Here is a 23506-nt window from a genome sequence, read left to right as displayed (position 1 = left end):
CCATTACACAGGAACAGGAGGAGGCCATTCAGCCCCTCGAGCCTGTTGCACAGGAACAGGAGGAGGCCCATTCTGTCCCTCGAGCCTGTTACACAGGAACAGGAGAGGCCATTCAGCCCCTCGAGCCTGTTACACAGAAACAGGAGGAGGCCCATTCAGTCCCTCGAGCCTGTTACACAGGAACAGGAGGAGGCCATTCAGCCCCTCGAGCCTGTTACACAGGAACAGGAGGAGGCCCATTCAGCCCCTCGAGCCTGTTACATAGGAACAGGAGGAGGCCCATTCAGCCCTTGAGTCTGTTACATAGGAACAGGAGGCCATTCAGCCCCTCGAGCCTGTTACACAGGAACAGGAGGAGGCCATTCAGTCCCTCGAGCCTGTTACACAGGAACAGGAGGAGGCCATTCAGCCACTCGAGCCTGTTACACAGGAACAGGAGGAGGCCATTCAGCCCTTGAGCCTGTTACATAGGAACAGGAGGCCATTCAGCCCCTCGAGCCTGTTACACAGGAACAGGAGGAGGCCATTCAGTCCCTCGAGCCTGTTACACAGGAACAGGAGGAGGCCATTCAGCCCCTCGAGCCTGTTACACAGGAACAAGAGGAGGCCATTCAGCCCCTCGAGCCTGTTACACAGGAACAGGAGGAGGCCATTCAGCCCTTGAGCCTGTTACATAGGAACAGGAGGCCATTCAGCCCCTCGAGTCTGTTACACAGGACCAGGAGGAGGCCATTCAGCCCCTCGAGCCTGTTACACAGGAATAGGAGGAGGCCATTCTGCCCCTCGAGCCTGTTACACAGGAACAGGAGGAGGCCATACAGCCCCTCGAGCCTGTTACATAGGAACAGGAGGCCATTCAGCCCCTCGAGTCTGTTACACAGGACCAGGAGGAGGCCATTCAGCCCTTGAGCCTGTTACATAGGAACAGGAGGCCATTCAGCCCCTCGAGCCTGTTACACAGGAACAAGAGGAGGCCATTCAGCCCCTCGAGCCTGTTACATTAGGAACAGGAGGAGGCCCATTCAGCCCCTCGAGCCTGTTACACAGGAATAGGAGGAGGCCATTCTGCCCCTCGAGCCTGTTACACAGGAACAGGAGGAGGCCATACAGCCCCTCGAGCCTGTTACACAGGAACAGGAGGAGGCCATTCAGCCACTCGAGCCTGTTACACAGGAACAGGAGGAGGCCATTCAGCCCTTGAGCCTGTTACATAGGAACAGGAGGAGGCCATTCAGCCACTCGAGCCTGTTACATAGGAACAGGAGGAGGCCATTCAGCCACTCGAGCCTGTTACACAGGAACAGGAGGAGGCCATTCAGCCCTTGAGCCTGTTACATAGGAACAGGAGGCCATTCAGCCCCTCGAGCCTGTTACACAGGAATAGGAGGAGGCCATTCTGCCCCTCGAGCCTGTTACACAGGAACAGGAGGAGGCCATACAGCCCCTCGAGCCTGTTACACAGGAACAGGAGGAGGCCATTCAGCCACTCGAGCCTGTTACACAGGAACAGGAGGAGGCCATTCAGCCCTTGAGCCTGTTACATAGGAACAGGAGGAGGCCATTCAGCCACTCGAGCCTGTTACATAGGAACAGGAGGAGGCCATTCAGCCACTCGAGCCTGTTACACAGGAACAGGAGGAGGCCATTCAGCCCTTGAGCCTGTTACATAGGAACAGGAGGCCATTCAGCCCCTCGAGCCTGTTACATAGGAACAGGAGGAGGCCATTCAGCCCCTCGAGCCTGTTACACAGGAACAGGAGGAGGCCATTCAGCCCCTCGAGTCTGTTACACAGGACCAGGAGGAGGCCATTCAGCCCCTCGAGCCTGTTACATAGGAACAGGAGGAGGCCCATTCAGCCCCTCGAGTCTGTTACACAGGAACAGGAGGAGGCCATACAGCCCCTCGAGCCTGTTACACAGGAACAGGAGGAGGCCATTCAGCCCCTCAAGCCTGACCCTACATTCAATGAGATCATGGCTGATCTGTAACCTAACTCTATCCACCTGCCTTGGCCCTAGATCCCGTAAATACCCTTATACAAAAGCAAAACACTGCGGATGCAGGAATAAAAGATTTCTAGCATTTTCTGTTTTTAATCCGTAAATACCCTTGTCCAGCAAAAGTCCATTGATCTTAAAATGATCAATTGAGCATTAGCGCATCTGTTGCTTTCTGTGGGAGAGTGTTCCACACTTTTATCACCCTTTGCCTGAACGAGTGTTTCCTGACTGGCCTGGCTCTGATTTTAAGGTTATGTGTCCTTGTCCGAGACTCCCCCAGCAGTGAAAAAAGTCTATATCTGTCTATCCAATCAATTTATTTCCAAACCCTGAAAATCTCAATTAAATCACCCCTTAAACTTCTATATTCCAAGGAAAACAAGCCTAGTTAATGTAAACTCTCCTCATAATATGACCTTTTGAGCACTGGTAACATTCTGGTGAATCGGTGCTGTGCTCCTTCCAAGGCCAATATATCCCAGAGCTGTACACAGTGCTCCAGGTGTGGTCTAAGATCAGGTGCCCAGAGCTGTACACAGTGCTCCAGGTGTGGTCTAAGGTCAGGTGCCCAGAGCTGTACACAGTGCTCCAGGTGTGGTCTAAGGTCAGGTGCCCAGAGCTGTACACAGTGCTCCAGGTGTGGTCTAAGGTCAGGTGCCCAGAGCTGTACACAGTGCTCCAGGTGTGGTCTAAGGTCAGGTGCCCAGAGCTGTACACAGTGCTCCAGGTGTGGTCTAAGGTCAGGTGCCCAGAGCTGTACACAGTGCTCCAGGTGTGGTCTAAGGTCAGGTGCCCGGAGCTGTACACAGTGCTCCAGGTGTGGTCTAAGGTCAGGTGCCCAGAGCTGTACACAGTGCTCCAGGTGTGGTCTAAGGTCAGGTGCCCAGAGCTGTACACAGTGCTCCAGGTGTGGTCTAAGGTGTGGTGCCCAGAGCTGTACACAGTGCTCCAGGTGTGGTCTAAGGTCAGGTGCCCAGAGCTGTACACAGTGCTCCAGGTGTGGTCTAAGGTCAGGTGCCCAGAGCTGTACACAGTGCTCCAGGTGTGGTCTAAGGTGTGGAGCCCAGAGCTGTACACAGTGCTCCAGGTGTGGTCTAAGGTCAGGTGCCCAGAGCTGTACACATTGCTCCAGGTGTGGTCTAAGATGAGGTGCCCAGAGCTGTACACAGTGCTCCAGGTGTGGTCTAAGATGAGGTGCCCAGAGCTGTACACAGTGCTCCAGGTGTGGTCTAAGGTCAGGTGCCCAGAGCTGTACACAGTGCTCCAGGTGTGGTCTAAGGTCAGGTGCCCAGAGCTGTACACAGTGCTCCAGGTGTGGTCTAACCAGGGCTTTATACAGCTGCAGTAAAACTTCCATACCTTTATAGTCTACCCCTCTAGCTATAAAGGTTAACATTCCATGAGCCGTTTTGATTGTTTGTTGTACCTGACCACTATATTTTAGCGATCTGTGTACAGGGACCCCTCAATCTCTTTTCACCATTGAAAAAATACTTGGAGCGCTACTTTTTTAGTCCAGGATAGTTGTGCTCACATTTGCCTGCATTGAAATCTTTCTCTCTCAGTTTTTTCCACTCACTTATTCTAGCAATATCTCTGTAATTTTATGCTGCACTCTACACTGTGTACGACAGCACCAATCTTTGTGTCATTGGGAAGCTTGGACCTGCGGCTCTCGATTGCATTATCTAAGTCATTAATAAATCAGAGTAACTATTTGTACTACTGCTTTCTGTGCAACTGGAAGTGGGCCCAGAGCATATCCATTCCCAAACCGCCGAGCCCCTGACCCAGCCCTGGGCCTCCCGCTGCGCTGGGGGGAGAGAGAGACACGAGGGGGAGAGAGACACGGGGGGGGGAGGAGAGACACGGGGGGGGGGGAGGGGAAAGAGTGAACTCTGGGAAGACGGATCATGTTCTTACAGTCCCCTACAAAGGACATCGTTGGGAGTGGATGAAATCCAGAAGTTACGACACTCACTATTCACTTCACACCCAATAAACCTGTTAATCTATAAACAATTCCCCATCTATGGTGGGGGGGTGGTCATGCACTTTGGCTGGGGGAGGCCTCACTTGTGCTGGGGTAAGGCACTTTGGCTTGGGGATGCCTCACTTTGGCTGGAGGAGGCCTCACTTTGGCTGGGGGAGGCCTCACTTGTGCTGGGGGAGGGATGTGTCCTCTCTGACTTCTGAAGTCCAAATGGATCATGTTACAATGTGCAAAGTTAGGCTGGGGGTTCCCTTTACACATTCCAGAGAAATGTCAGGGTGTGGCTTATCCTCCAAGGGGACCAATCAGCAATAGGTCATGTGACAATGGAGGGCCAATCAGAGGAACAGCTGCCATTCAGTTAGAACAAATAGTTGTATCCTTAATAAATACAGTCAATAGTTAACGCCAATGTTCCCTTGAATTATTTTTTCATGCATGGTCCCTTTAAAGTTGCTGTACAGTATCTGTTCCAGTGGCAGGAACTGGTGAGCCGGCTGTGTGGGGCCTTGTGATTGGTGTGTGGCCGTGCACCTTCGGAGGAACATTGGTTGAGGCCCCATCACAGATTCTTGTGGGACACCACTCGTTACTTCCTTCTAATTCGAGTACAGACCCATTCTCACTCTCTATCTTCGCCTGCCTAACATGGCCCATTTATTCACCTTCAGTTCCCTGAGCTTTTTTAGCTACAGTCTCTAATGTGGAACCTTATCAAGGGCCTCCACTGCTGCCACAGGACTCCATTCCCAGAGATCCAGGCCCATTCTCGGAGGATTGGCATTCCTAGCCACGTCCCGATCCTGTCCTCCGGCATTGCCCCCAGCAAGAGTCACTAGGCAGTGATCAGGAGCAGGAACCCTGGCTGATTTCCCCTCTCTCTAACCCAGGGGTCACTGGGCAGTGATCAGGAGCAGGAACCCTGGCTGATTTCCCCTCTCTCTAACCCAGGGGTCACTGGGCAGTGATCAGGAGCAGGAACCCTGGCTGATTTCCCCTCTCTAACCCGGGGGTCACTGGGCAGTGATCAGGAGCAGGAACCCTGGCTCATTTCCCCTCTCTCTAACCCAGGGGTCACTGGGCAGTGATCAGGAGCAGGAACCCTGGCTGATTTCCCCGCTCTCTAACCCAGGGGTCACTGGGCAGTGATCAGGAGCAGGAACCCTGGCTGATTTCCCCCCCTCTCTAACCCAGGGGTCACTGGCAGTGATCAGGAGCAGGAACCCTGGCTGATTTCCCCCCCTCTCTAACCCAGGGGTCAATGGGCAGTGATCAGGAGCAGGAATCCTGGCTGATTTCCCCTCTCTCTAACCCAGGGTCACTGGGCAGTGATCAGGAGCAGGAACCCTGGCTCATTTCCCCTCTCTCTCTAACCCAGGGGTCACTGGGCAGTGATCAGGAGCAGGAACCCTGGCTCATTTCCCCTCTCTCTAACCCAGGGGTCACTGGGCGGGGATCAGGAGCAGGAACCCTGGCTGATTTCCCCTCTCTCTAACCCAGGGGTCACTGCCTCCACCACCAGCTGAGAGACCTGGGATAGGAAGCAATCAGAGACTTCCCGAGCAGTCACAAAGTCATTACTGGGGTGGGGGGGCGCCCCGTGAACCCGGGGGCGGGCTCTGTGTGAACCGGGGAGCTGGAGAAAGCTGTAATGCGATTAATTAATGACGAGTTTTTGAGCAGCCATTACTGAAGCAAGTGTGAAAGGTCAGGGGGTGTTGAGACAAGTACTCGAGGTCATCAGAGATTTAAAGCCCCGATGTTAGTCTCACTGCGCATCCCCCCCCCCCCCGACTTGATTTACAACCCCCGAGACAGACACAGAGAGAGATACAGACAGACAGAGAGACACAGATAGACAGAGACACAGACAGACAGAGAGACACAGACAGATAGAGAGACACAGACAGACAGAGACACAGACAGACAGACAATGGAAAACAATCCTCATCTTTAAAAAGCAGTACAACTGATGCCTGATCCCAGTGACATCACTGTCACAGCAGGTATACTCTCCCGGGGCTTGTGTGAACAAACACTCTACTCTCTCCACAACTTAGCCAAACACTGTCCCCATTCTCCTTTGTCCGCCTGGATTAATGCAGAGATGGGCACTGTAAATGGGGGCTGTTGGAAAACAGCAACATTTTGGAATAGAATTGAGTGAAGTGACCAGCCGAATGAGCCGCTCAGACCCCAGGGGGCACGGACCCCAGCTACAGACCTGGTCAGTGCTGGCAGACAGAGAACGTGAATGGAAGGCATGGATATTTCAAACACAAGGCGGGAGCCATAGGCAAGGCACAGCACAGCCCTCGGACCGAGGTGAGTCTCACTGCACACCCATCGGGCCCCAGTGAGCACAGCGCAGACACAGACAGTGCAGACACAGACACAGACAGTGCAGACACAGACACAGACAGACAGCGCAGACACAGGCAGCGCAGACACAGACAGTGCAGACACAGACAGTGCAGACACAGACACAGCACAGACAGACAGTGCAGACACAGGCAGCGCAGACACAGACAGTGCAGACACAGACACAGACAGTGCAGACACGGACACAGACAGTGCAGACACAGACACAGACAGTGCAGACACAGACAGTGCAGACACAGACACAGACAGTGCAGACACAGACAGTGCAGACACAGGCAGCGCAGACACAGGCAGCGCAGACACAGGCAGCGCAGACACAGGCAGCGCAGACACAGACAGTGCAGACACAGACAGTGCAGACACAGACACAGACAGTGCAGACACAGCACAGACAGACAGTGCAGACACAGGCAGCGCAGACACAGACAGTGCAGACACAGACACAGACAGTGCAGACACAGCACAGACAGACAGTGCAGACAGACAGTGCAGACACAGGCAGCGCAGACACAGACAGTGCAGACACAGACATAGACAGTGCAGACACAGAAATAGACAGTGCAGACACAGACACAGACAGTGCAGACACAGACAGTGCAGACACAGACAGTGCAGATACAGCACAGACAGACAGTGCAGACACAGGCAGCGCAGACACAGACAGTGCAGACACAGACAGTGCAGACACGGACACAGACAGTGCAGACACGGACACAGACAGTGCAGACACGGACAGTGCAGATACAGCACAGACAGACAGTGCAGACACAGGCAGCACAGACACAGACAGTGCAGACGCGGACACAGACAGTGCAGACACAGACAGTGCAGACACAGACACAGACAGTGCAGATGCGGACACAGACAGTGCAGACACAGACACAGACAGTGCAGACACAGACAGTGCAGACACAGACAGTGCAGACACAGACAGTGCAGATGCGGACACAGACAGTGCAGACACAGACACAGACAGTGCAGACACAGACACAGACAGTGCAGATGCGGACACAGAGACAGTGCAGACACAGACAGACAGTGCAGACACAGACACAGACAGTGCAGATGCAGACACAGACAGTGCAGACACAGACAGTGCAGCCTGCGCCGACACAGAGACAGAATTATAGAAATTTTTGGCCCATCGTGTCTGCACCAACCAAATGCTACCCGCCATCCAAGTATGTTTAACTGTGGTGAGGGTTTCTGCCTCTACCACCCTTTCAGGCCGTGAGTTCCAGACCCCCACCACCCTCTGGGTGAAAAAAATTCTCAACTATCTTCTAATCCTTCTACCAATGACTTTAAATCCATGCCCCCTGGTTATTGACTCCTCTGCTAAGGGAAATAGGTCCTTCCTATCCACTCTAACTAGGCCCTTCATAATTTTATTTTTTATTATTCGTTCCTGGGATGTGGGCATCGCTGCAAGGCCGGCATTAATTGCCCCTTGAGAAGGTGGTGGTGAGCCGCCTTCTTGAACCGCTGCAGTCCGTGTGGTGAAGGTGCTCCCACAGTGCTGTTAGTGAGGGAGTAGTCAGGAAGGCAAATGGAATGTCGACCTTTATTGCAAGCAGGATAGAAACATAGAAAATAGGTGCAGGAGTAGGCCATTCGGCCCTTCGAGCCTGCACCGCCATTCAATAAGATCATGGCTGATCATTCCCTCAGTATCCCTTTCCTGCTTTCTCTCCATACCCCTTGATTCCTTTAGCCGTAAGGGCCATATCTAACTCCCTCTTGAATATATCTAACGAGCTGCCATCAACAACTCTCTGCGGCAGGGAATTCCACAGGTTAACAACTCTCTGAGTGAAGAAGTTTCTCCTCATCTCGGTCCTAAATGGCTTACCCCTTATCCTTAGACTGTGACCCCTGGTTCTGGACTTCCCCAACATTGGGAACATTCTTCCCGCATCTAACCTGTCTAAACCCGTCAGAATTTTATATGTTTCTATGAGATCCCCTCTCATTCTTCTAAATTCCAGTGAATATAAGCCCAGTTGATCCAGTCTTTCTTCATATGTCAGTCTAGCCATCCCTGGAATCAGTCTAGTGAACCTTCGCTGCATTCCCTCAATAGCAAGAACGTCCTTCCTCAGATTAGGAGACCAAAACTAACACAATATTCAAGGTGTGGTCTCACTAAGGCCCTGTACAACTGCAGCAAGACCTCCCTGCTCCTATACTCAAATCCCCTCACTATGGAGGCCAACATACCATTTGCCTTCTTCACCACCTGCTGTACCTGCATGCCGACTTTCAATGACTGATGTACCATGACACCCAGGTCTCGTTGCACCTCCCCTTTTCCTAATCTGCCACCATTCAGATAATATTCTGCCTTCCTGTTTTTGCCACCAAAGTGGATAACCTCACATTTATCTACATTATACTGCATCTGCCATGCATTTGCCCATTCACCTAACCTGTTCAAGTCACCCTGCAACTTCTTAGCATCCCCCTCACAGTTCACACTGCCACCCAGCTTAGTGTCATCTGCAAACTTGGAGATATTACATTCAATTCCTTCGTCCAAATCATTAATGTAAATTGTAAATAGCTGGGGTCCCAGCACTGAGCCCTGCGGCACTCCACTAGTCACTGCCTGCCATTCTGAAAAGGACCCGCTTATCCCGACTCTCTGCTTCCTGTCTGCCAACCAGTTCTCTATCCACGTCAGTATATTACCCCCAATACCATGTGCTTTAATTTTGCACACTAATCTCTTGTGTGGGACCTTGTCAAAAGCCTTTTGAAAGTCCAAATACACCACATCCACTGGTTCTCCCTTGTCCACTCTACTAGTTACATCCTCAAAAAATTCTAGAAGATTTGTCAAGCATGATTTCCCTTTCATAAATCCATGTTGACTTGGACCGATCCTGTCACTGCTTTCCAAATGCGCTGCTATTTCATCTTTAATAATTGATTCCAACATTTTCCCCACTACCGATGTCAGGCTAACCGGTCTATAATTACTCGTTTTCTCTCTCCCTTCTTTTTTAAAAAGTGGGGTTACATTAGCTACCCTCCAGTACATGGTGCAGAGGGACCTGGGGGTCCTTGTGCATGAATCCTAAAAAGTTAGTTTGCAGGTGCAGCAGGTAATCAGGAAGGCGAATGGAATGTTGGCCTTCATTGCGAGAGGGATGGAGTACTAAAGCAGGGAGGTCCTTCTGCAAATGTACAGGGTATTGGTGAGGCCGCACCTGGAGTACTGCATGCAGTTTTGGTCACCTTACTTAAGGAAGGATATACTGGCTTTGGAGGGAGTACAGAGACGATTCACTAGGCTGATTCCGGAGATGAGGGGGTTACCTTATGATGATAGATTGAGTAGACTGGGTCTTTACTCGTTGGAGTTCAGAAGGATGAGGGGTGATCTTATAGAAATTATTTAAAATAATGAAAGGGATAGACAAGATAGAGGCAGAGAGGTTGTTTCCATTGGTGGGGGAGACTAGAACTAGGGGGCACAGCCTCAAAATACGGGGGAGCCAATTTAAAACCGAGTTGAGAAGGAATTTCTTCTCCCAGAGGGTTGTGAATCTGTGGAATTCTCTGCCCAAGGAAGCAGTTGAGGCTAGCTCATTGAATGTATTCAAATCACAGATAGATAGATTTTTAACCAATAAGGGAATTAAGGGTTACGGGGAGCGGGCAGGTAAGTGGAGCTGAGTCCACGGCCAGATCAGCCATGATCTTGTTGAATGGCGGAGCAGGCTCGAGGGGCTAGATGGCCTACTCCTGTTCCTAATTCTTATGTTCTTATATAGGAACTGATCCAGAGTTGATAGACTGTTGGAAAATGACCACCAATGCATCGACTATTTCTAGGGCCACTTCCTTAAGTACTCTGGGATGCAGACTATCAGGCCCCGGGGATTTATTGGCCATCAATCCCATCAATTTCCCTAACACAATTTCCTGACTAATAAGGATTTCCTTCAGTTCCTCCTTCTCGCTAGACCCTCGGTCCCCCAGTATTTCCGGAAAGGTATTTGTGTCTTCCTTAGTGAAGACAGAACCAAAGTATTTGTTCAATTGGAGTATTAAAGCAGAGAAGTCCTGCTACAACTGTACAGGGTATTGGTGAGGCCACACCTGGAGTACTGCGTACAGTTTTGGTCTCCTTATTTAAGGAAGGATATACTTGCATTGGAGGCTGTTCAGAGAAGGTTCACTCGGTTGATTCCTGAGATGAAGGGGTTGTCTTATGAGGAAAGGTTGAGCAGGTTGGGCCTCTACTCATTGGAGTTTAGAAGAATGAGAGGTGATCTTATTGAAACGTATAAGATTCTGAGGGGGCTTGACAAGGTGGATGCAGAGAGGATGTTTCCCCTCATGGGGGAATCTAGAACTAGAGGGCATAGTCTCAGAATAAGGGGCCACCCATTTAAAACTGAGATGAGGAGGAATTTCTTCTCTCAGAGGATTGTAAATCTGTGGAATTCTCTGCCGCAGAGAGCTGTGGAGGCTGGGTCATTGAATATATTTAAGGTGGAGATAGACAGATTCTTGAATGATAAGGGGATAAGGGATTATGGGGAGCGGGCAGGGAAGTGGAGCTGAGTCCATGATCAGATCAGCCATGATCGTATTGAATGGCAGAGCAGGCTCGAGGGGCCAGGTGGCCTACTCCTGCTCCTATTTCTTATGTTCTTATGTAAGTAGGTTTTCCCCTCATGTTGGTTCTCTCACCACCTGCTGCAGGCCCAGTCTGGCATCTGTGTCCTTCAGGACCTGGCCAACTCGGTCAGTAGTGGTGCTACCGAGCCACTCTTGGTCCCCCACCCAGAGTACATTCTGTGCCCTTGTTCCCCTCGATGCTTCTTCCAAGTGATGTTCGGCATGGAGGAGCAGACTTGTCAGCTGAGAGATGGCGGTAGGTGGCTAACAGCACTCCTCAATTAAATCTCCCCTCAACCTCCTCTGTTCCAAAGAAAACAACCCCAGCCTTTCCAATCTATCCTCATCGCTAAAATTCTCCAGTTCAGGTTACATCCTTGTAAATTTCCTCTCTCGTGCAATCACATCTTTCCAGTAATGTGGTGACCAGAACTGCACGCAGTACTCTAGCTGTGGCTTAACTACAGTTCAAGCATGACTTCCCTGTTCTTGTATACTATGCCTCGACTAATAAAGGCAAGTATTCCGTATGTCTTCTTAAACACCTTATCTACCTGGCCTGCTATCTTCAGGGATCTGTGGACCTGCACTCCAAGGTCCCTTTGTTACTCAACACACAGACAGCGCTGACACAGACAGTGCAGACAGAGACACAGACAGCGCTGACACAGACAGTGCAGACAGAGACACAGACAGCGCAGACACAGACAGTGCAGACAGAGACACAGACAGCGCTGACACAGACAGTGCAGACAGAGACACTGACAGCGCAGACACAGACAGTGCAGACAGAGACACTGACAGCGCTGACACAGACAGTGCAGACAGAGACACAGACAGCGCAGACGCAGATAGCATAGACCAGACACAGATAGCACAGACGCAGATACAGACACAGACAGACAACGCAGACCAGACACAGACAGCGCAGACACAGGCAGCGAAGACACTCCAACAACCACCCAGAGGTTGTCACAGGGCCTCAAAGTCAGTAAAGGACATAGAAAAGGTCAAAGATCAAATAACATCAGAAATTGGGGAAGAATGAAAAGTGTCCGATTTATTCTTTTAGTTTCTGTATTTAAACCGATTTGACCGAGAGCGAAGGCCTCCACGGAGATGTTTGCTTCACGTTAGTTTATCGGCGGCCAGACCAGTCACAACTTAATCAGTGTCAAAAAATAGTCTGACGGGACGTCCAGCATGGGACAGGGGCAGGGGTGGAGGGGGGTCGCGGGGGGGGGGGGGCTGAGGTGCCGAGAGGATCGGGGGTACTGACCCCTCAACACAGAGGGTTCACCCAAGGTCACCCGTGTGTTAGAGGTCAGAGGTCACTCTGCGTGTTACTGCGGGGAGAGCTCGACCTCGGGCACACAGCGACCCCATAAACAAAAATATTATCTGAAATTGCTCTCCCCTTCAATATAATGTTTTATTCCCATGAACAAAATCTTCAACAGAGCATGTAACTTTAATTTTTAATTTTAATCTTTGGGCAGTGTGGCCACTGCAGGGGTCAGGAGGTCTGGGGGTGGGGGCAAGATCTGATCATCAAATGAACCGGCATCAGAGCGGCTGTATTGTGGGCAATCCCAGTTGAGCCCCCGACCCTGGGCACACAGCGACCCCGGACAGTGACCCCTGGACAGTGACCCCCGGGCACACAGCGACCCCGGACAGTGACCCCGGACAGTGACCCCCGGGCAGTGACCCCGGACAGTGACCCCCGGGCAGTGACCCCCAGACTGTGACCCCCGGACAGTGACCCCCGGGCAGTGACACCCGGACAGTGACACCCGGACAGTGACACCCGGACAGTGACACCCGGACAGTGACCCCCGGGCAGTGATCCCCGGACAGTAACCCCCAGGCACACAGCGACCCCGGACAGTGACCCCCGGGCAGTGACCCTGGACAGTGACCCCCGGGCAGTGACCCCGGACGGTGACCCCCGGACGGTGACCCCCGGACAGTGACCCCCGGACAGTGACCCCGGGCAGTGACCCCGGACGGTGACCCCCGGGCGGCGACCCCCGGACGGTGACCCCCCGGGCAGTGACCCCCCGGACAGTGACCCCGGACAGTGACCCCCGGACATTGACCCTGGACAGTGACCCCCTGGGCAGTGACCCCGGGCGGTGACCCCCGGACGGTGACCCTCCGGGCAGTGACCCCCCGGACAGTGACCCCGGACAGTGACCCCCGGACAGTGACCCCCTGGGCAGTGACCACCGGACAGTGACCCCCTGGGCAGTGACCCCGGGCGGTGACCCCCGGACGGTGACCCCCGGACGGTGACCCCCGGACAGTGACCCCAGGGCAGTGACCCCGGACAGTGACCCCCGGGCAGTGACCCCGGGCCGTGGCTCCGGACAGTGACCCCCGGGCAGTGACCCCGGGCCGTGGCTCCGGACAGTGACTCCCGGGCAGTGACTCCGGACAGTGACCCCGGACAGTGACCCCGGGCAGTGACCCCCGGGCAGTGACCCCGGACAGTGACCCCCGGGCAGTGACCCCCGGACAGTGACCCCCGGGCAGTGACCCAGAACAGTGACCCCCGGGCAGTGACGCCCGGGCAGTGACCCAGAACAGTGACCCCGGACAGTGACCCCGGACAGTGACCCCGGACAGTGACCCCCGGACAGTGACCCCCGGACAGTGACCCCCGGACAGTGGCTCCGGACAGTGACCCCCGGGCAGTGACCCCGGACAGTGACCCCCGGGCAGTGACCCCCGGGCAGTGACCCCGGGCCGTGGCTCCGGACAGTGACCCCCGGACAGTGACCCCCGGGCAGTGACCCCGGACAGTGACCCCCGGACAGTGACCCCGGACAGTGACCCCCTGGGCAGTGACCCCGGGCGGTGACCCCCGGACGGTGACCCCCCGGGCAGTGACCCCCCGGACAGTGACCCCGGACAGTGACCCCCGGACAGTGACCCCCGGACAGTGACCCCCTGGGCAGTGACCCCGGACAGTGACCCCCGGACAGTGACCCCGGACGGTGACCCCCTGGGCAGTGACCCCGGGCGGTGACCCCCGGGCAGTGACCCCGGACAGTGACCCCGGGGCAGTGACCCCGGGCCGTGGCTCCGGACAGTGACCCCCGAGCAGTGACCCCGGGCCGTGGCTCCGGACAGTGACCCCCGGGCAGTGACCCCGGACAGTGACCCCGGGCAGTGACCCCCGGGCAGTGACCCCCGGGCAGTGACCTAGAACAGTGACCCTGGACAGTGACCCCCGGGCAGTGACCCCCGGGCAGTGACCCAGAACAGTGACCCCGGACAGTGACCCCCGGACAGTGACCCCCGGGCAGTGACCCCGGACAGTGACCCCCGGGCAGTGACCCCGGACAGTGACCCCGGACAGTGACCCCGGACAGTGACCCCCGGGCAGTGACCCCGGACAGTGACCCCGGGCAGTGATCCCCGGACAGTGACCCCCGAGCAGTGACCCCGGACAGTGATCCCCGGGCCGTGGCTCCAGACAGTGACCCCCGGGCAGTGATCCCCGGACAGTAACCCCCGGACAGTGACCCCGGACAGTGACCCCCGGGCAGTGACCCCGGACAGTGACCCCCGGGCAGTGACCCCGGACAGTGACCCCCGGGCAGTGACCCCCGGACAGTGAACCCCGGGCAGTGACCCAGAACAGTGACCCCTGGGCAGTGACCCCCGGGCAGTGACTCCCGGACAGTGACCCCCGGGCAGTGACCCAGAACAGTGACCCCGGACAGTGACCCCCGGACAGTGACCCCCGGGCAGTGACCCCGGGCAGTGACCCCCGGGCAGTGACCCCCGGGCAGTGACTCCCAGGCAGTGACTCCGGGCACAGAGCGACTCCAGGCAGTGACCCCGGCCCCAGTGACCTCCACTGCTGCGTGTCATTGGTTTCGATCAGGTGGTGGTTAAATAACCAATTAGCAAAGAAATTGACTTGAAACAGACGGGTGAACCGAGCAGATTTTAACGAGAGGACAATATGGAGGTTCCAGGGTACAAACAATGTCTCTTAAACAGAGAGCCAGAAGCAGGCAGGGTCAGAGCTGGGCTTCAGCGGGTTTGAATCGATGAAATGGAGAGTGTTGGAGAGGTGCACTTTAATCGTCCATTCAACACACACGTTCACTAGACACCACTCACCAGGCAGAGCAATGTGTGGACAGGGCTGATTGTCCAATCCCCTCAGGCTCGGCTGCACATTGTTATTGTCACTGACTAGAGCGGTGACAGTTCCCAGCCACCATCCTGCAGAGGAGCAGAAATCGAACAAGGTGGGCGGCCAGACAAGAAAGCTCAGACAGACCCAGCCATCAGACTGGGGACATTCGAAGAGCAATGATGAGAATGGAGACTGCACTCAGCTGCCTGAGTGGGGAGAGGATCAACCTCAACGCGGCCATCAGCCTTTTGCATATGACCCTGGGGCCAAGAATAGGAGCCTCATGGAGCGAGAGCGGAGGGACAGACATTGGCCAGTGAATGAGGCTATCGACACGGACATCCAATCAGAGATTGCCACCCCCCCCCCCGGGGACCCCCCCCGGGGAAATACCCCCCCCGGGGAAATACCCCCCCCCCGGGGAAATAACCAACCCCCCGGGGAAATACCCCCCCCCGGGGAAATACCCCCCCCCCGGGGAAATAACCCCCCCCCCCGGGGAAATACCCCCCCGGGGAAATAACCCCCCCCGGGGAAATACCCCCCCCGGGGAAATAACTGCCCCCCCGGGGAAATAACCCCCCCCGGGGAAATACCCCCCCCCGAGGAAATAACCCCTGGGGAAATAACCCCCCCCGGGGAAATAACCCCCCCCCCCGGGGAAATACCCCCCCCCCGAGGAAATAACCCCCGGGGAAATAATGCCCCCCCGCCCGGGGAAATACCCCCCCGGGGAAATAACCAACCCCCGGGGAAATACCCCCCCCCCGGGGAAATAACCCCCCCCCCCCCGGGGAAATAACCCCCCCCCCGGGGAAATAACCCCCGAGGAAATAACCCCTGGGGAAATAACCCCCCCCCGGGGAAATAACCCCCCCCCGGGGAAATACCCCCCCCCGAGGAAATAACCCCCGGGGAAATAACCCCCCCCCCCCGGGGAAATACCCCCCCGGGGAAATAACCAACCCCCGGGGAAATACCCCCCCCCGAGGAAATAACCCCCCCCGGGGAAATAACCACCCCCCCCCCCCGGGGAAATAACCCTCCCCCGGGGAAATAACCCCCGAGGAAATAACCCCCCCCGGGAAAATTACCCCCCACGGGGAAATAACACCCCCCCCCCCGGGGAAATAACCACCCCCGGGTAAAAAACCATCCCCCCGGGGGAGATACTGCCCCCCCCGGCGAAATAACAACCCCCCTGGGGAAATAGTGCCCCCACCTGGGGAAATCCCCCCCCCACCCCCAGGGAAATAACCCCCCCACCCCCCCGTGGAAATACTGCCCCCTCCCTGGGGAAATAACCACCCCCGGGGAAATCCCCTCCCCACCCCCAGGGAAATAACCCCCGGGGAAATACTGCCGCCTCCCCGGGGAAATAGTGCCCCCCCCCGGGGACCCCCCGCAGGGAAATAACCCCCCCGCCCCCACCCCCGGGGAAATAGTGCCCCCCCCCCCCCGGGGAAATACTGCCCCTGCCGGGGAAATAGCCCCCCCCCCAGGAAATACTGCCCCCCTGGGGAAATAACCCCCCCCTCCGGGGAAATACTGCCCCCCCCCGGGGAAATACCCCCCCACTGGGGAAATACTGCCCCCGCCAGGGAAATAACCACCGCCCCCGGGAAATACCTGCCCCCCCCCCGGGGAAATAACCCCCCCCCCGGGAAATACTGCCCCCCCCCGGGAAATAACCACCCCCCCTGGGGAATTGTGCCCCCACCTGGGGAAATCCCCACCCCCCAGGCAAATCCCCCCCCACCCCCAGGGAAATAACCCCCCGCCCCCCCCGTGGAAATACTGCCCCCCCCCTGGGGAAATAACCCCCCCCCTCCAGGGAAATACTGCCTCCCCCCCGGGAAAATAATCCCCCCCCCGGGGAGATAACCCCCGGGGAAATACTGCCTCCCCCCCAGGGAGATAACCCCCCCCCCCCGGGGAAATACTGCCCCCCCCCGGGGAAATAACCCCCCCCCCTCCAGGGAAATACTGCCTCCCCCCCCCGGGAAAATAATCCCCCCCCCGGGGAGCTAACCCCCGGGGAAATACTGCACCCCCCCCCGGGGAAATACTGCCCCCACCCCCCGGGGGTAATACCTCCTCCCCACCTCACACCGGCTCCGCCCACTAACACGCCATTGGCCTGCGCCTCCGGGAATCCCCCCACTGTCACTGCACGCCGATGACATCACCCAGTGAATAAGGTCAGAGGGGGCTGAGCCACGTCATGTGACGATGGAACAGACGGCAATTAACGATTGGCTGCCGGCTCTGGCTCACAACATCCCATAACCAGAGGAATTGTTACGGCGATGTGCGGGCTGCGAGGGGGGGCAACGTCTCGGCTGACGGAAACCTTCAGATCCCTCTAATTTACAGCAGCACTAAAGAGAGCCATTACCATTGTTTCCGGAGTCGTGCCCAGCCGATTCCACCTGCTCCTTGGCAACAGCGTTACCCTAGAAACAATACAGGATAGTTAGAGCACTGGCAGCCAATCGAGAACAGTCCCCAAACCCTTCCCCACCCAAAACCCCAACTCCCCCATCAGCAAACAACGCCCCAAACCCCCCACAAATCTGCCTCGCCCCGCCCTCTCTCCCAAACATCTCAATAGTGGATAATCGAGGGGGGGAACGTAATACAATCACTGTCAATAAAGAAGTACTCGGTAAAATAATGGGACTAAAGGCGGACAAGTCCCCTGGGTCTGATGCCTTGCATCCCAGGGTCTTAAGAGAAGTGGCTGCAGAGATAGTGGATGCATTAGTTGTAATCTACCAAAATTCCCTGGATTCTGGGGCGGTCCCAGCGGATTGGGAAACTGCAAATGTAAGGCCCCTATTTAAAAAAGGAGGCAGACAGAAAGCAGGAAACTATAGACCAGTTAGCCTAACATCTGTTGTTGGGAAAATGCTGGAGTCCATTATTAAGGAAGCAGTAGCAGGACATTTGGAAAAGCATTATAGAGTCAAACAGAGTCAGCATGGTTTTATGATAGGGATTTCCAGAAGGCATTCGATAAGGTGCCACATAAAAGGTTAATGCACAAGATAAAAGTTCACGGGGTTGGGGGTAATATATAAGCATGGATAGAGGATTGGTTAACTAACAGAAAACAGAGAGTCGGGATAAATGGTTCATTTTCCGGTTGGCAATCAGTAACTAGTGGGGTGCCACAGGGATCAGTGCTGGGGCCTCAACTATTTACAATCTATATTAATGACTTGGATGAAGGGACCGAGTGTAATGGAGCCAAATTTGCTGATGATACAAAGATGGGTGGGAAAGCAAATTGTGAGGAGGACACAAAAAATCTGCAAAGGGATATAGACAGGTTAAGTGAGTGGGCATAGTAAGGACATATAGTTGGGTGGCAGTGTGAGCTGCGAGGAGGATGCTATGAGGCTGCAGAGTGACTTGGACAGGTTAGGTGAGTGGGCAAATGCATGGCAGATGAAGTATAATGTGGATAAATGTGAGGTTATCCACTTTGGTGGTAAAAACAGAGAGACAGACTATTATCTGAATGGTGACAGATTAGGAAAAGGGGAGGTGCAACGAGACCTGGGTGTCATGGTACATCAGTCATTGAAGGTTAGCATGCAGGTACAGCAGGCGGTTAAGAAAGCAAATGGCATGTTGGCCTTCATAGCGAGGGGATTTGAGTACAGGGGCAGGGAGGTGTTGCTACAGTTGTACAGGGCCTTGGTGAGGCCACACCTGGAGTATTGTGTACAGTTTTGGTCTCCTAACTTGAGGAAGGACATTCTTGCTATTGAGGGAGTGCAGCAAAGGTTCACCAGACTGATTCCCGGGATGGTGGGACTGACCTATCAAGAAAGACTGGATCAACTGGGCTTGTATTCACTGGAGTTCAGAAGAATGAGAGGGGATCTCATAGAAACGTTTAAAATTCTGACGGGTTTAGACAGGTTAGATGCAGGAAGAATGTTCCCAATGTTGGGGAAGTCCAGAACCAGGGGTCACAGTCTAAGGATAAGGGGTAAGCCATTTAGGACCGAGATGAGGAGAAACTTCTTCACCCAGAGAGTGGTGAACCTGTGGAATTCTCTACCACAGAAAGTTGTTGAGGCCAATTCATTAAATATATTCAAAAAGGAGTTAGATGAAGTCCTTACTACTAGGGGGATCAAGGGGTATGGTGAGAAAGCAGGAATGGGGTACTGAAGTTGCATGTTCAGCCATGAACTCATTGAATGGCGGTGCAGGCTAGAAGGGCCGAATGGCCTACTCCTGCACCTATTTTCTATGTTTCTATGTTTCTATATTATTGGCGACGAGAAACTGGGATTTAAACCACGCGAGCATGGCCACTAGCAGCACAGAAGAGAGGTACTGTGTTGGTGATGATTGGGACGACTTTATTGAGAGACTACAGCAAAGTTTTGTCACTAAGGAATGGCTGGGACAGGATTCGGCCGACAAACGCAGGGCTCATCTCCTGACGGTTTGTGGATCCAGGACGTACTCCCTGATGAAGGACCTTCTAGCGCCAGAGAAGCCGGCGGACAAGACGATGGAAGAGCTCAGTAAGTTGATCGGGGAACACCTTAAACCGGCGAGCAGCATGCACATGGCGAGACACCGGTTTTACACACACCGGCGGCGAGAAGGGCAAAGCGTTCCAGACTTCGTGGCAGACCTCCGGCGACTGGTGAGCCTATGTAAGTTCCCAGATGCATCCAGAGCGGAGATGCTGCGAGACTTTTTTATTGAGGGCAGCGGGCACGCTGGGGTTTTCAGGAAACTGATTGAGACCAAAGACTTGACCCTGGAAACGGCGGCTTTGATGACCCAGACATTTATCTCAGGGGAGGAAGAGACCAGAATGATGTTTGACAAAAATCTTGGTTTAAATACAGCAAATGGACAGGGAGTCAACATTGTTAATGCGGCACACAGTTCTCCAGGCAGACAGGGGCAATCGGACATGCCCGAGCATGTAGTCGAACCCAAAGGGGAATTCAACAGAGACAATGGCTAGCTGAACGGCGATTCATGCCATTGCAAGGGACAATGCGGCCAGTAATGGGGCCATCAACACCTGTTAATGGTGCGCTTAAGGACAGTTACAGAGACAGTCAGAGACGATCGACTGGTAATGGACCTTTTGTTTCCAACAACGGCTCATGCTGGAGGTGTGGAGGCAAACACACAGCCAGAGTTTGCAGGTATCAGCAATATACCTGCAGAAACTGCAACGTCAGCGGTCACTTGGCGCGTATGTGCAGGAAGCCTGCAGCCAGGTTGATGTACGAGGAGGACGGGCCCGATGTAAGCCCTACGAGGCCAAATGGACACAGGGGGAAATCGCTGGAAGCTGAAGTTCAGCGAGTTCATGTGGAGCACATATACAGTTCATACACCAGGACGCCACCGATAATGATGAAAGTGCTCCTCAATGGCATCCCGGTATTAATGGAGCTAGACACAGGGACCAGTCAGTCCCTGATGGGTATCAAACAGTTCGACAAGTTGTGGGCGTCCTAGGCTAGGAGACCAAAATTATTGCCGATTGACGCACAGCTACGGACATATACAAAGGAGATCATTCCGGTGCTAGGCAGCGCCACGGTAGTCGTGACCCACAAAGATTCGGAGAACAGGTTGCCACTCTGGATTGTCCCGTGGAACGGTCCCGCACTACTGGGGAGGAGTTGGCTTGCTGTCATGAACTGGAAATGGGACGATGTCAATGCAATTTCCTCTGTGGAGCGAGTATCATGCTCACAGATCCTGGGCAAATTTGACTCATTATTTCAACCCGGCATTGGCACTTTCATGGGGACCAAGGTAGTGATTCACATAAACCCGGACGCCAGGCCAGTACACCACAAGGCCAGAGCGGTGCCGTACGTGATGTGGGAAAAGATAGAAGGCGAATTGGACCGCCTGCTGAGGGAAGGCATCATCTCGCCAGTCGAATTCAGTGACTGGGCGAGCCCGATCGTGCCGGTGCTCAAGGCGGATGGGTCGGTCAGGATATGTGGCGATTACAAGGCCACCATCAATCGGGTGTCACTCCAAGACCAGTACCCGCTACCGAGAGTGGAGGACCTCTTTGCGACGCTATCCGGTGGCAAACTTTTTTCAAAATTGGACCTGACCTCAGCTTACATGACCCAGGAGCTGGCGAGTGAGTCAAAGAAGCTGACCACCATCACGACACACAAGGGGTTGTTTGAGTACAACAGATGTCCGTTCGGGATTCGCTCAGCCGCCGCGATCTTTCAACGAAATATGGAAAGTCTCCTCAAGTTGATTCCAGGGACGGTGGTTTTTCAGGACGACATCCTCATCACGGGTCGCGATACTGAAGAACACCTCCACAACCTGGAGGAGGTGCTACGCAGACTGGACCGGGTAGGGCTGCGACTGAAAAAGGCGAAGTGCGTCTTCTTAGCTCCAGAGGTAGAATTCCTGGGGATGAGGGTAGCAGCAGACGGGATCAGCACTACTGCGTCCAAGACGGAAGCGACCCAGAGAGCACCCAGACCCCGTAACACGACGGAGATGCATTCGTTCCTGGGGCTCCTGAACTATTTTGGTAACTTTCTTCCCAAATTGAGCACGTTGTTAGAGCCGCTACACGTGCTCCTACGCAAAGGTCGCGAATGGGCCTGGGGGGACAGCCAGGAATTCTTAATTCAAGCACATCCTCTGCCACGGTAGAAAGTCTACGGGCAATGTTCGCCGCCCATGGTCTACCGGACGTCTTGGTCAGCGACAATGGCCCGTGTTTTACAAGCATTGAGTTCCAGGACTTCATGTCAGGCAATGGAATTAACCATGTCAGAACGGCATCGTTTAAGCCGGCCTCAAACGGCCAGGCGGAACGAGCAGTGCAGATAATCAAACAGAGGATGCTCAGAATCCAAGGGGGTTCCCTACAAAGCCGCTTATCACGCTTCCTGTTGGCCTACAGATCCCGACCACACTCGCTCACAGGGGTTCCACCCGCAGAGCTGCTAATGAAAAGGACGCTCAAAATCAGGTTATCCCTTATACACCCCACCATGAAAGAAATTGTCGAGAGCAGGCGCCAGTCACAATATCACTACCATGACAGGAATGCGAGGGCGCGATGTATTGATGTAAATTACCCTGTTTTTGTCCTCAACTACGCTGCAGGGCCCAAATGGCTCGCAGGCACTGTGGTTGCCAAAGAGGGGAATAGGATTCTGGTAGTGAAACTTACCAATGGACAAATCTGCCGAAAAACATGGATCAAACAAAAAGGAGGTTCAGCAGCCCCATAGAAGAAGCAGAGGAAGAACACGATGTAGAGTTTACTCCACCACAGGTGACCGAACACAAGAACCAAAGGGAGGAGAGCCCAGTCACTGTGGGCAGTCCGGACAGGCCTGAGGCACCGCAAACAGCAGACACTCAGGTCAGCGCCCAACAACCGGAGCCCCAACTCAGGCGCTCTACAAGGGAGCGTAAACCACCAGAGAGACTCAACCTGTGATCCCAATAAGACTTTACGGGGGGGAGGTGATGTCATGTATTCAACTGTCATTGTAACCCATGTATAAACTGACCTAAGTTGTACGCCGTGAGAACACTGACCACTAGGTGGGAGACACTCCTAACCTGGACCTTCAGGTATAAAAGGGGAAGCTCCACCCACCTTCATCACTTCAGTGCTGGAATAAAGGACAGGTCACAGACTGACCTTCTCTCAAGCATGGGCCTCGTGTGTATTTGTATAGTAAGGACGTATTACCTGGAGTACTGCGTACAGTTTTGGTCTTCGTATTTAAGGAGGGATATACTTGCATTGGAGGCTGTTCAGGGAAGGTTCACTCAGTTGATTTCTGAGATGAGGGGGTTGACTTATGAAGAAAGGTGAGCAGGTGATCACATTGAAACATATAAGATAATGAGGGGCTCGACAAATTGGATGCAGAGAGGATATTTCCACTCATAGGGGAAACTAAAACTAGGGGACGTAGTCTCAGAATAAGGGGCCGCCCATTTAAAACTGAGATGAGGAGGAATTTCTTCTCTCAGAGGGTTGTAAATCTGTGGAATTCTCTGCCCCAGAGAGCTGTGGAGGCTGGGTCATTGAATATATTTAAGGTGGAGATAGACAGATTTTTGAGCGATAAGGGAATAAAGGGTTATGGGGAGCGGGCGGGGAAGTGGAGCTGGGTCCATGATCAGATCAGCCATGATCTTATTGAATGGCGGAGCAGGCTCGAGGGGCCTGGGGCCAGGTGGCCGACTCCTGCTCCTATTTCTTATGTTTTCCCCAGACGCCCCCAACCCCCGTCACCCACCGAGTTACCTCAGCGTCCTGATCCACCGAGTGG

At 54.3% G+C, this 23506-nt stretch overlaps 1 protein-coding gene across 1 annotated transcript in view; it reads right to left on the bottom strand.

Moving 5' to 3' along the window:
• LOC139226238 (E3 ubiquitin ligase RNF157-like) overlaps positions 1 to 23506 on the bottom strand; it is a 50809-nt gene that overhangs the window by 4422 nt on the left and 22881 nt on the right. The window contains exons 10-12 of the mRNA XM_070856859.1: positions 23482 to 23504; positions 17566 to 17623; positions 15149 to 15253 (exon numbers count right to left, since the gene is read on the bottom strand). Of these exons, the coding sequence (XP_070712960.1) occupies positions 15149 to 15253; positions 17566 to 17623; positions 23482 to 23504 (186 nt within the window). The remainder of the gene's footprint in view (positions 1 to 15148; positions 15254 to 17565; positions 17624 to 23481; positions 23505 to 23506) is intronic.

Source organism: Pristiophorus japonicus, chromosome 16, assembly GCF_044704955.1.
Source record: "Pristiophorus japonicus isolate sPriJap1 chromosome 16, sPriJap1.hap1, whole genome shotgun sequence".
NCBI classification, from domain to species: domain Eukaryota; kingdom Metazoa; phylum Chordata; class Chondrichthyes; family Pristiophoridae; genus Pristiophorus; species Pristiophorus japonicus.
The sequence above is the reverse complement of the archived record's forward strand: the minus strand, read 5'-3'. Positions and strand labels throughout refer to the sequence as shown.